Source organism: Bidens hawaiensis, unplaced genomic scaffold (assembly GCF_021521415.1).
Source record: "Bidens hawaiensis isolate Kalapana, Puna unplaced genomic scaffold, B.hawaiensis_p1.1 tig00000599_1, whole genome shotgun sequence".
Taxonomy (NCBI): Eukaryota; Viridiplantae; Streptophyta; class Magnoliopsida; order Asterales; family Asteraceae; genus Bidens; species Bidens hawaiensis.
In genome coordinates this window covers 3,639,715-3,652,015 of record NW_027491036.1, presented here as the reverse complement: position 1 = coordinate 3,652,015, position 12,301 = coordinate 3,639,715, and the positions used below count along the sequence as shown (strand labels likewise).

Genomic DNA, 12,301 nt, shown 5'->3' with positions numbered 1-12,301 from the left:
TTCTTTAGTAAACTTTTCGTCCGAAAACGACGAAAAGTGTCGTTTTTAGTAAACTTTTCGCCCGAAAAAGACGAAACGGCTGATGTGTCCATTCCTTTTCAAGCGACTCCATGGCTGACGTGGAAGATTACATCGGCAGTGGATCTGCAACTCTTTATCTAGAGAGAGAAACAGGGACCAAGAGTGAGTTCTAAAAAGAGAAACAAAGACATGGGCGTTGCTCCAGGTGTCTACGACGGCTGTCTATGGTGGCGCCCGGGAGAAACGGTAGGTTATAGAGAGAGAGAAACAAAGAGAATGTCACAGCCCCCGACCCCTATACCCGGGAGGAAAACCGTGAACATTGATTGGTGGTATCGTTGTTTATTAAATTATTTTGCAGCGGAAATTTTCATCAGAACCGTAGTTAGGAAAAACGATCAGAGTTATAAAAACACCATGATTATTATTATGATAAACCGAGAATTTAATCCCTTTTGATACATACATAAGTTTTATAGGGTTAAACCCTAATTTACAAAACACATTTCTTTATTCTGGTGACAAGCCACTTATTTAAGCTGGAAGTCCGCATGCATCATTCCTTTATCTCTAACAAGTCACTTGAAACATGTTTAAAATATTTGATCAGCAAGAAATACTGGTGAGTACATTCATTTGTAAATGACATATTTTACAGTTACAGCATTAAGATGTTTTTACATCTGCCTACTTACAAATTACCGAAGGGTACTTACCACTCGACCGTATCTATGACTGCGGTCATATTACTTATTGGCTAACACTTGTCCAATAAGTAACATGTAATAGCCCAGTAGGCAAGCCTTGTATACAAAACCTCACAATACCAGTAGTAACCATCCTGTAAGTCTATAAAGACTTAATCACTGTAATGTATTTTAAATACTTTGTAAATACATTTGAAAATATTTAGACAATCTATCATGGGTTTTGTAGGTTTTGAAATCACCATGATAGTGTCGGAAAAATAGTTGTCTCACACAAATGTGAGTTGTATAAAAATTTGAATGTCTCACCTTGTAAGTTTACAATTAAATAACACCTCCTGGTATTAAGCACCTAGGATAAACACAATGTAGTATAAATAGATTAGTATAAAACCAATAATCATAACGATAATCACGAGAGTAGAAATTTTACATGATGGCACAGTGTCTTACCTTAATAGGCAGAGCTTTCGGATTCGTGTATATTTCTTTCGATCGGATAAGGGTATCGTTACGACTCGGGTATTTATACTCTTAATATGTAAGTGTGAGAATTCAGAGAGAAGATTCAGAAATTTTGGTGCAAGAATGAGAGTCCCGTTGCCAACCTATTTATAGCAGATTTTGGACCCCGTCACGGTACGCGACGGCCATAGACAAAGGTGTCGCGTATTGCGAAACATCTTATAGCTTTGCTGAGTTAGCCCTAGGCACGCTACGTGGCAAGTGACGTGTCTCGTCTGCGTAACCTCCACGTCGCGGTACGCGATGGCTAATCTAAACCCGTCGCGTATCGCGATGAAAGGATTTTTTTTTAAATCTGAATTCCCAACAAAAATACTAAGGCGACCCATAAGCGGCTCGCGGCGATGCGAACGTACCCATGCCATCGCACTTCGCCCGAGCCCGTGCGCGTTCGGGTGCTTCGCACCCTCCGCTAGGACCATTGGGTGTGATATGTCTTATAAGAACATTATCATATAAATTTGCTTTTCTTATAAAGAGCTCACTAGTTTGTTAATCTAGCGATGTGGGACAAGAACTTACAAACCTATTTATACTATGGTGGTTCCTTCCCCATTTCTTTCCTCCACCAATGTGGGATGGAATTTCCTTCACTTATCTCTTTATTCTTTATTTGTGATTTGTTATAGAGAATGTTGTGGCTCCGTTACCGGTAGCTCCGGCTGTTTATGGCGGCGGCGGAAAGTGCGGCGCTTTCAGTTTCAATTGTTACCCTCTTCTCGCTTTGAACCTTTTGCTTTCACTCGATGACAGTAAGAATCTAACTAGGTGTTGCTCTGCTGTTTCCGACGGCTACTGCCATCTACGACGGCGGTTGTCTTCTCTCTATGTTTTTTAGTGTTTAAGACTATGATTATACTTTTGGAGTTATCTGAGCCTCAGCCACGGTAACTCATGAGTGGAGGTTCGTCTAGATGTGGTGTAATTCTTATTTTTTAAGCAAGAGTGCATTTGATTTTCGATTTTTCGTGTGTTTAGAATTGATTCTTTGACATTTAGTTTGATTGATGACTTTATTTGATAATTTTGATTTTAAGCAAGAGTGCGCTCTCGTCAAACTTTCCTCATCAATAATCACCTAGCTCACAATCACTTAGCCTCTTGTTTACTTTATGATGATTAAGCCTCGTATATTATAGGAGAAATCTGCTATTTGCCTCTCTGGTTTATATCGTCGCGAGATGGGTTAATCACTGAAAAAGATTTTGCGAACTTTGCGCCAATGTGAAATTTGGGCGGGTCAGTCTGTGCCCTTGCCGTCAGTTGACTGACCAAAAAAACGTTGAAATTACCATTTTACCCCTGAGCCTATAACTAATAATAAAACTTATGTTCTAAAATCGTGTAGACAGTGGGGTTCGAACCCGCGACCTTTGGTATAACAACAAACAACACCAGCCATTTGAACTGAACTAACATTTGATATATCTATACAATATGTAATATATATTCCTCACTTTGTTTAATAATTCCTCTTCATCTTCATCATCTGCTAACATTTTAAAAAACCATTTTGAAAACAACCATTTTGCCATTTGTAAAAAACTTAAAAGAACAATTTTTTAGTAATATTTTCACTAAAAACTGGTTTGTTTTAGTAATATTTTAGCCCGAAAACAACGAAACGACTCATTTTTTTGTAAACATTTCACTCGAAAACAACGAAACGGGCCGTTTTGTTGCAAACTTTTAGCCCGAAAACAACGAAACGACTCGTTTTTTGGTAAAACTTTTCCCCGAAAAAAACGAAACGACTCGTTTTTTGGTAAACTTTTAGCCCGAAAACAACGACACGACTCGTTTTTTGGTATACTTTTCACCCGAAAACAACGAAACGACTCGTTTTTTGGTAAACTTTTAGCCCGAAAACAACGACACGACTCGTTTTTTTGGTAAACTTTTCGCCCGAAAACAACGACACGACTCGTTTTTTAGTAAACTTTTCTTCCGAAAACGACGAAACGGACCGTTTTTTAATAAACTTTTCGCCCGAAAACGACGAAATGGGCCTTTTTGTAGTAAACTTTTCGTCCGAAAACAACGAAAATGGCCGTTTTTAGCAAACTTTTCGTCCGAAAACGACGAAAATTGTCGTTTTTTAGTAAACTTTTCGTCCGAAAACGACGAAACGTGCCGTTTTTTTAGTAAACTTTTCGTTCGAAAACAACGAAAATTGTCGTTTTTTAGTAAAGTTTTCGTCCAAAAACAACAAAAAGTGACGTTTTTAGTAAACTTTTCGCCCGAAAACGACGAAAAGTGTTGTTCTTTAGTAAACTTTTCGTCCGAAAACGACGAAAAGTGTCGTTTTTTAGTAAACTTTTCGCCCGAAAACGACGAAACGAGCCGTTTTTTAGTAAACTTTTCGTCCGAAAACAACGAAAATTGTCGTTTTTTAGTAAAGTTTTCGTCCAAAAACGACGAAAAGTGTCGTTTTTTAGTAAAGTTTTCGTCCGAAAACGATGAAAAGTGTCGTTTTTTAGTAAACTTTTCGCCCGAAAACGACAAAAAGTGTTGTTTTTTAGTAAACTTTTCGTTCGGAAACGACGAAACGGACCGTTTTTTAGTGAACTTTAGTAAACATTTCGTCCGAAAACAACGATACGGCTCGTTTTTTATTGTAATTTTCGCTCAAAAACAACGAAACGGGTCATTTTTTATTGTAATTTTCGCTCAAAAACAACGAAACAGGTCGTTTTCTATTATACTTTACGCCCGAAAACGACGAATCGGGCCGTTGTTTAGTATACACCAAACCCGAGCCCGAAAACACAATCAACATAAACATTCCTTTAGTAAACTTTTCACCCGAAACAACGAAACGCGCCGTTTTTTTAGTAAACTTTTTACCCGAAAACAACGAAACGCCCCGTTTTTTAGTAAACTTTTCGCCCGAAAACAATCAAAAGAGCCGTTATTTAGTAAACTTTTCGCCCAAAAACAACGAAACGAGCTGTTTTTTAGTAAACTTTTAACCCGAAAACAACCAAACGAACCGTTTTTTAGTAAACTTTTCACCCGAACCCACCCAAAAAACAACCAAACGAACCATATTTTATTGAACTTTCCACCCGAAAACAACCAAACGAACCATTTTTTGTAAACTTTTCACCCTAAACGACCCCGAAAACAAACAAAACGAACCGTTTTTTAGTAAATTTTTCACCCGACAACAACCAAACGAATCATTTTTTTGTAAACTTTTCACCCGAACCGACCCCGAAAACAACCCAACGAACCATTTTTTAGTAAACTTTTCGCCCGAAAACAACGAAATGGGCCGTTTTTTAGTAAACTTTTCGCCCGAAAACAACGAAACGAGTCGTTTTTTAGTAAATTTTAACCCGAAAGCAACCAAACGAACCGTATTTTAGTAAACTTTTCACCCGAACCGACCCCAATAACAACCAAACGAACCGTGTTTTAGTGAACTTTTCACCCGAAAACAACCAAACGAACCATTTTTTGTAAACTTTTCACCCTAAACGACCCCGAAAACAACCAAAACGAACCGTTTTTTAGTAAAATTTTCACCCGACAACAACCAAACGAATCATTTTTTTGTAAACTTTTCACCCGAACCGACCCCGAAAACAACCCAACGAATCATTTTTTTAGTAAACTTTTACCCGAAAACAACCAAACGAACCATTTTTTTATAAACTTTTCACCTGAACCGAACGATGACCGGAAAAACGAGATGACCGGAATCCGTGGCGACGACGTGGTGCCGGAGGTTAGGGGTTTTGGTCGGAATGATTTTTGGGTTTGAGAATTTGAGAGATTCGATTACTTGTAAGAGGGATTACTTGGTGGTGGGTTTGAGGATTTGAGGTTGATGATGATGAAGAACATCAAGTATGTGAGGTTGATGATGATGAAGATGCGTTGCTACTGATGATGATGATGGATTGTAATGAGTTGCTACTGCTGATGTTCTACGATGATTACTACTACTACTACTATTATTATTATTATTACCATTATTATTATATTTATTATTTATTAGAAGATTACTAAAATACCCTTAATATGTTGGTATTATTACTAAAATACCAACGGTCAACTGATGGTCAACTGACGGCAGGAGTCAGAAGAACCCGCCGGAGAAACACAATGGCGCAAAGTTCGCAAAATCTTTTTCACTTGTTAACCCATCTCGCGACGATATAAACCAGGGAGGCAAATTGCAGATTTCTCTAATTAAAAAACCAATTTTATAGTAAAAAAATAAACGGATCTTGAGTCTCATCAAACCCATATAGCTTTTAAATCGGGTTATAACATCTTATTTATTTGTGAAATAATTCATCATCAAACCACAAGTATATTATTACCTTTCATAAAATAAAAAAAAAATAAAAATTCAAAAAATAAATAAAAATTAGAAACAAATAATATAAAACACCCCCGTAATACGGGGGATAAAAACTAGTTTAATATATTAGACATGAGCGGTCATCGTTCCACATATTCAAAGGTTTCCACTCACAAGTCACATCTTCAAATAGAGTATCTGTGCTCCGTATTCGAATATAAAAATCTTGGCTAAATTTTCATAATGATGTATTGATTACATTTTGGCTCATTTCATAACTAGACCATATTGTTTTTATTTTCATTATATATAATTAGTGTGTTACCTAGTGCGTTACGCGGGGCAAGTTGGTAAAACTCGTGCGTTGATAAAAACCAGGTCATGGCTTTGAGGCGGTAAGGCAACACAAATTCGGTCAGTTTTTGTTATTGGAACTAAAACAAAAACAAACGAAAACGAAAAACAATTTAAAAACTGAGATGAACCAATGGGGTGGCGTCTGTCTAGTAAGTTGGGCATTGGTAAAACTCGAGCGTTGTTGATCTTAAGCGTTAAGACAATAAGTCTATACAAAGTTGGTCAGTCTCTGTTACATTCATTACAGTACATTTATACTAAAACAAAATGCGGTGATTGTACGCAAATTCGGTCGGTTTCACTTAACAACACAACTATTCGGTCAATACCAAAGTTAATGTTAAAAAACAAACCATTCTAACATAGACAAAAACATAAATAACACATTAAAAAAATGAAACAATCATTTGCTGCATAAAGAATTGAAGCCGGGTTCAAAACCAATACAAACATTAACCCTTACCAACCAAACCATCCAGTCAACACCAATTTAAATGTTGAATGTCAAAACCATTATAACATATAAAAACACACAAATAACATACTTTATGACACCAAAATTCTTAATAGTCATAAAATTCTTAATTATACTAATAGATAATATAAGTCATTATGCATTTTTATACACCCTAGAATAAATAAGGTTTGTACTCATCTCATCCTCCCAATACCTTTATGAGTTCGCTTGTTTTGTTTATATACAAACATTCGATAATTTATGTTTTTGGTGATTATTTTAATATAGAAACTATAACTAAGTACTTGTTAAAGCTATTTGTGCATGAAATGAAACTGATCATAGCTCGTATTAAACAATATCCCTGAGTATTAGTTAACCAAATATCAAAGGTTGAAACAAATGCAAAAATGAATCAAATTCTAGGAAAAAGTCAAAAAGCATCAAATCCTTTTAGAAAAATAAATTAAAGTTATTTCCTTTTGTAACATTTACATATTCTCTAATATGACTTTGGGTATTTTATTTCTTACTTTATTTAATGTAATACCAAATAACAAAAACGTTTGCAAATTAGTTTTTAATTGAATCTTAGTTTAGCACAAAAAAACTCGTAAGATCAAAAGAAAATGTTGAAATATGCTCTCCACAAAATCAATTATTGTTCCATAAATTCACAAGAGGCCAGTTTAGTCACAAATATTACAAACACTTGGTTTCAACCACCTCACAACTCGTTTGGTGTTGATTTTCAAAAACCCATACGCGTTATATATCAAAATCGAGCAACCAAAGTATATCAACTTACTTGTTTCTGTAGCCTCTTTTCAGCCATTTTGGCGGCCTTGTTTTGCGGTTCTAGCACGAGCGCGTGCTTAAAATCTGTAACCATAAGAATATTGAAAAAGCTTATAAATAAATAATATTCTTTGTTATAAAAACTTCCAACATGAAATACCTTGAAGAGCATCCTTGTAATACAAAACTGATTCTCTAGCAGTTCCTCGTCTCAAGTACGCCTTCACATTCTGCACAAAAAAAAGGTTATGTAGCGACTTGCATCAGTTTTTAAAAATAGGTGACATGTAGTTGTAGACAACTGATTCATACATAACAAATTTATATGTTTGGACTTTTTTACCCTTCAAAAATAATTTTTAACCATTAAGGCTAAAATAGACCAAACACATAAATGTTTTGTTGGTTATAATTTTAGGCAAATAAATGACATAATTGTTACCTTCTTATCAAGTGAGATTGCTTTGGTGCAGTCTTCCTCAGCTTGCTGAAAGCTGCATTATAACATCATCATCATCATGTCAGTGGACAACATATTTATATTTATATATATATATAAATATAAACAGACACACATATATTTATATATCTACACACCATCCTAATTCTAAGTAGGCAGCTGCTCTGTTGCAGTAGAAAGTAGCATTTGATTCATCCAGCTTAATAGCTTCGGTATAATAAGTTACGGCTTTATTCCACTGCCTTCCTTTGAATGCAGCATTTCCCTAAAACAATACACACCAAAAAATAAAACTAGAAAACATATAACAAACTTGAAATAAGGGTAAAAGAGTAAATACCTTCTCCTTTAACAATTCAGAAGCATCCAAGTTGCCATTTAAGTCTAAAGATGGGGGCAAATTAGTAACAGCACTAACTTGCCCTTGTAATGACTGATACATATCCAAAACAGTATCTAAAAGAAATTTATCAGCTCCATGATTTGCAATAAACGAAACACCAATCAGAGTATCTTCATGCTTTCCAAAAGGAACAGTGACCTGAAGTTAATTTTTACAAAAATATTAAAAAGTGGGATAACCAATTATCAAATAAGCGAACGGATACGCACGGCTTTTTGTTCATTTAATTACACGAACAGACATGAACTAATGTCTTGTTCGTTCATTTACGCCAGTTCATATTTGTTCATTTACTCCCATTTATAGTTGTTCATTTGTTTACGTGTGTTCAAATATTCATTCAAACTTATTTATAAATAGTATCAATCTAAAATCAGTTTTATTTTCACATTTTAAAACCCAGATTTTGGATGTATTTGTAGATTTAAATATTTGATGTAATGATGATGGTACTTTAAATTCTAATTTGGATACTAACGTTTACTTTTAACTCATGACAGTTCGTGTATGCTCGTTTATTTTCTTTTATGTTCATTTTGTGTCCATTTGTGTTCGTTTATGCTCATGAACCGCTCGTTTAGAATATTAACAAACGAACATAAACAAACGCAAACACGAACACGTTCATTTTCATAACAAATGAAAATGAATAAAATCCTTCTGCTTAAGTGTTTGTTCGGTTGAAGTTAAACAAACGAACAAAAACAACCTCCGTTCACTTGTAGGGCCTACAAAAAATTAATAAAGTTGGTCCCGTATAAAAAATTACCTGGCAGCAACCAGACATGGTAGTTATGCTTAATAAACAAAAAGTCCTATCATGAAACTCTGTTACTAAATTTTTCTTTGATTTAAGTTTTAACGAAGCATCAGCAACTGTAGGCACAACCAATATTCCATCATCCTGTAAACAGAACATGTATCAGTTGGCATCATGTAAATGCTTATAAACATGATATTTATATATTAAAGCATGAAAATAATGTAGATAACAAAGTTGTAATTCAGTCAGTACCTTTAAAAGACTGCGTAGAGCTGATCGCATTTCGGTCCTGACTTTGTAATAAGTTTTAATATTATCATGATTAGCTGTAATTACAGCATGAATAGAATCTGCCACATCAGATCCTAACTTAGGCTTGACTGTATTAATCCATTCTTCATGATTGGTCTTGAATTCATATCTGAAACATTATTAGTCATGTGTCATTAACTGTTGCAGTGAGAAAAGCACAAAAAACATAAAAAAAAGATTATTAATTTATTATACCTCTGTAATAATAGCATTGCTGCAGTGAGAGCTTTCAAAGTATATGTTCCATTTTGCAAATTTGATATTTGCTCATGAAAATATTTTAGGCTTGGTACGTTTGACAAAATATACTGACCAATATTCATATGCTTCAGTGCTTGGTCTGCACACAAAGTTTATAAAAATATTCAGTTAGGTTCACCGATTGTTCAGTTCGTTTACAGGCCTAGGTTCAATATCAGCATAACTAGTATATAATCAGGGATATAATTATAAACATCTTATGAAGGAACTTACAACCAGATAACTTTTCAGTTACTTTGCTAACAATATAAACAGTCTTCTGTTGAGGAACTTTAGATAACTGAAATAAATCATCCGCCACAATTACTCGCCTCGTCCTTCTAGGTTCCACCGGGTTTAAGTGAAGAAGAACGTGCCCGACACGATGCAATATAGATGGATCACGCGCAAATATTCCTAAAATGTTTAACCATCGAAGATATGTTGTTAGCATAGAATATCATTTCAAGTGGTAAATTATTATCATAAAATAAAACATACCGAGACTACATACCAACAGTGTCTAAACTTTGTGAGTTTGGTAAAACTCCAATAGTTGATACCACTCCGTGTGAAGGCCGGAATCCAAGAACGCCACAAAATGAGGCAGGAATTCTCACGCCCCCAATGGTATCGATACCTGGAAAATAAATATCGCATCATATTTTATATATTTGAGTTTCAATTGCAAACAAAAAAGTCAACAATACCAATAGCAAAGTCAACAAGCTCGGCTGCAACAGCAACAGCTGAGCCACTAGAAGATCCACCAGGAATATAAGATGGTGATGCAGGGTTTGTAGGGGTCCCATAATGTGAATTTTCTCCGGTTATCCTGAAATTGCAATTAACACACATGATATTCATATATTGTAAGTTATCATATGTAAAATTTTTAACACAACAACTAACAAGGATTTAAAAAAAAATGTACCCAAAAGATAACTCGTCTATGACAGTCTTGCCAACACAAGTAGCCCCATTTTTCAACATATTAGTAACAACAACTGCAGTCTTCCCAGCTTCCTCGTGAGTTCTTTTCCAATCGGGGTTCCCAAAGCCGGTCACATACTCTTTCACATCAAACCTAAAACATAACAGCAAAATTCAAAACAATTACTCATTTGTTTTATTATTATGATGCCAAATAAACAGAGCAAAAAGTTAATTGTTCTAGTTGTTTGATTGGTTGTTGCAGAAAACCTAATAAACTTAAGATTCACAAAACCAAAATGACACTACAACGTCTTCAGCCAACACTCCATCAAAAATGCATAGATCACTTCTTTTCGAGATATTTTCTACCGAGATTATTTATTCATCAAGTTAACAAACATCAAACAGCCAATATTAGCTTCTTTTGTTGAAGCTCATATTCTTATGTGTTACTAATCATCAACTATATACATGAATACAGAAAAAGCAATAACATAAAAATGCCTAACCAACCCATAAATCATATCTCCTAATTGGAACACTTATTAAAACTTAAAATCCACATGAGTAAAATAATACTGCAATGTCTCCATCAAAAAACACCTAGGTCACTTCTTTTTTGAAATATTTTCTATCCAAATTACTTATTCATCAAGTTAACGTTCATCAAACAGCCAATAGTCACTTCGTTTGTTGAAAATGACACTCGTATGTATTATTAACCAACTATATACGTAAACACAATAAAAAAATAATAACATAGAAAACCTAATCAAATCGTAAATCATGCCACCTAATTAAAACCCTAACTAGTATAGATAATTACAATAAGCGTAAAAAATTAGCGTTAAGCATTAATGTACGTTCATTAACGCTTCTTCTGTTAAAGATAACACTCGTATATATTATTATAATCAACTATATACACTAACACAATTAAAAAAATAACTACATAAAAAACCTAATCAAATCATAAATTATATCTCCTAATTAAAACCCTAACTATTGTAGTATAGAACAATAATAAGCCTATTTTAAATTTAACGTTAAGCATTTATAAACATTCACTAACGCTTCTTCTGTTAAAGATAACACTCTTATGTATTACAGACACACAATAAAAAAAATAATTACACAGAAAACCTAATGAAAATATAAACAGCATATCTCCTAATTAAATCCCTAACGAACATATTATTACATCCAACAGATCATCACAATAACCGTACATAACAAACAGTCATCATCATCCAGTTAACTAACCTAACAATTCATAAGCATTTAAAAAACTCACACGTCGTTAACGGCAAAAGTTAAAGCAGAGAGAGGCTGTTTGGCGGCGGGAGGAGGCGGCTGAGGAAACGGAAGCAACTCAAAGCGCTGGATAAAGACACCGTAGTCTTCTTTTACTATAAGTATGCCTTTCGATCGACGGCGGCGAGTCTCGGCGGTGATGATGAAGGCGCCGGCGACGGTGACGCCGATCACGATCCAGAGTTTGGGGTTTGAGGTGATCAGTTTCATTTTGGAATCCGAAGACATCAAGTTAGGGTTTGAATTGGTGGTGATTCGACGGATTTCAAGGTCGGTAGGGTTTAGTGGGATAATAATAATAATAATAATAAGGGTTTAAGGGAGTGTTATCGTGCGCTGCAAGCAGACGACAGGTGGGAATTAGAAAGGGCGAGATGGATGTATGGCTATTGTGCGCTTCGTGCCAACAAGTCAACAAGCCTTAGTGGTATATTCTCGAGGTGGTTTGTAAAAATGTGACACCATATTAAAACTCATCCTGATGAGCTAAATTATATGGTTTTATCTTGTATCATATATCAAACTAGTTTTTTATCCGGCGATTTGTGTCGAAAAGGTCGTAAAACCCCACCGGTAGTAAAACCCAAACATTGTCGGTCCCAGACATTAAGGCCATAACTCATCATGAGTTTGGTTAGTTTCGGTAAAGTTTTCGTCCAAAAACGACAAAAAGTGACGTTTTTAGTAAACTTT

At 34.9% G+C, this 12,301-nt stretch overlaps 1 protein-coding gene across 1 annotated transcript; it reads right to left on the bottom strand.

Annotated features, from left to right (window-relative positions):
- Window positions 1-6,879: 6,879 nt before the first annotated feature.
- On the bottom strand, window positions 6,880-11,888 carry LOC143636894 (outer envelope protein 64, mitochondrial-like). Its single transcript, XM_077104381.1, has 13 exons — window positions 11,589-11,888; window positions 10,293-10,445; window positions 10,069-10,193; window positions 9,873-9,998; window positions 9,593-9,775; window positions 9,314-9,458; window positions 9,059-9,227; window positions 8,813-8,947; window positions 7,981-8,181; window positions 7,778-7,905; window positions 7,623-7,674; window positions 7,341-7,410; window positions 6,880-7,264 (listed from the first exon to the last, which is right to left on the bottom strand). The coding sequence occupies exons 1-13, from the start codon at window positions 11,834-11,836 to the stop codon at window positions 7,182-7,184; spliced, it is 1,818 nt and encodes a 605-aa protein (XP_076960496.1). The 5' UTR covers window positions 11,837-11,888; the 3' UTR covers window positions 6,880-7,181.
- Window positions 11,889-12,301: the final 413 nt, after the last annotated feature.

Excerpts from the sequence above, each read along its gene's own strand:
- LOC143636894 (XM_077104381.1), bottom strand. The coding sequence starts at position 11,836 with ATGTCTTCGGATTCCAAAATGAAACTGATCACCTCAAACCCCAAACTC. Across the intron at positions 10,194-10,292 it reads ATAGACGAGTTATCTTTTGG|GATAACCGGAGAAAATTCAC; the intron begins GTACATTTTTTT and ends TTGCAATTTCAG. Across the intron at positions 7,265-7,340 it reads TTACAAGGATGCTCTTCAAG|ATTTTAAGCACGCGCTCGTG; the intron begins GTATTTCATGTT and ends TTATGGTTACAG.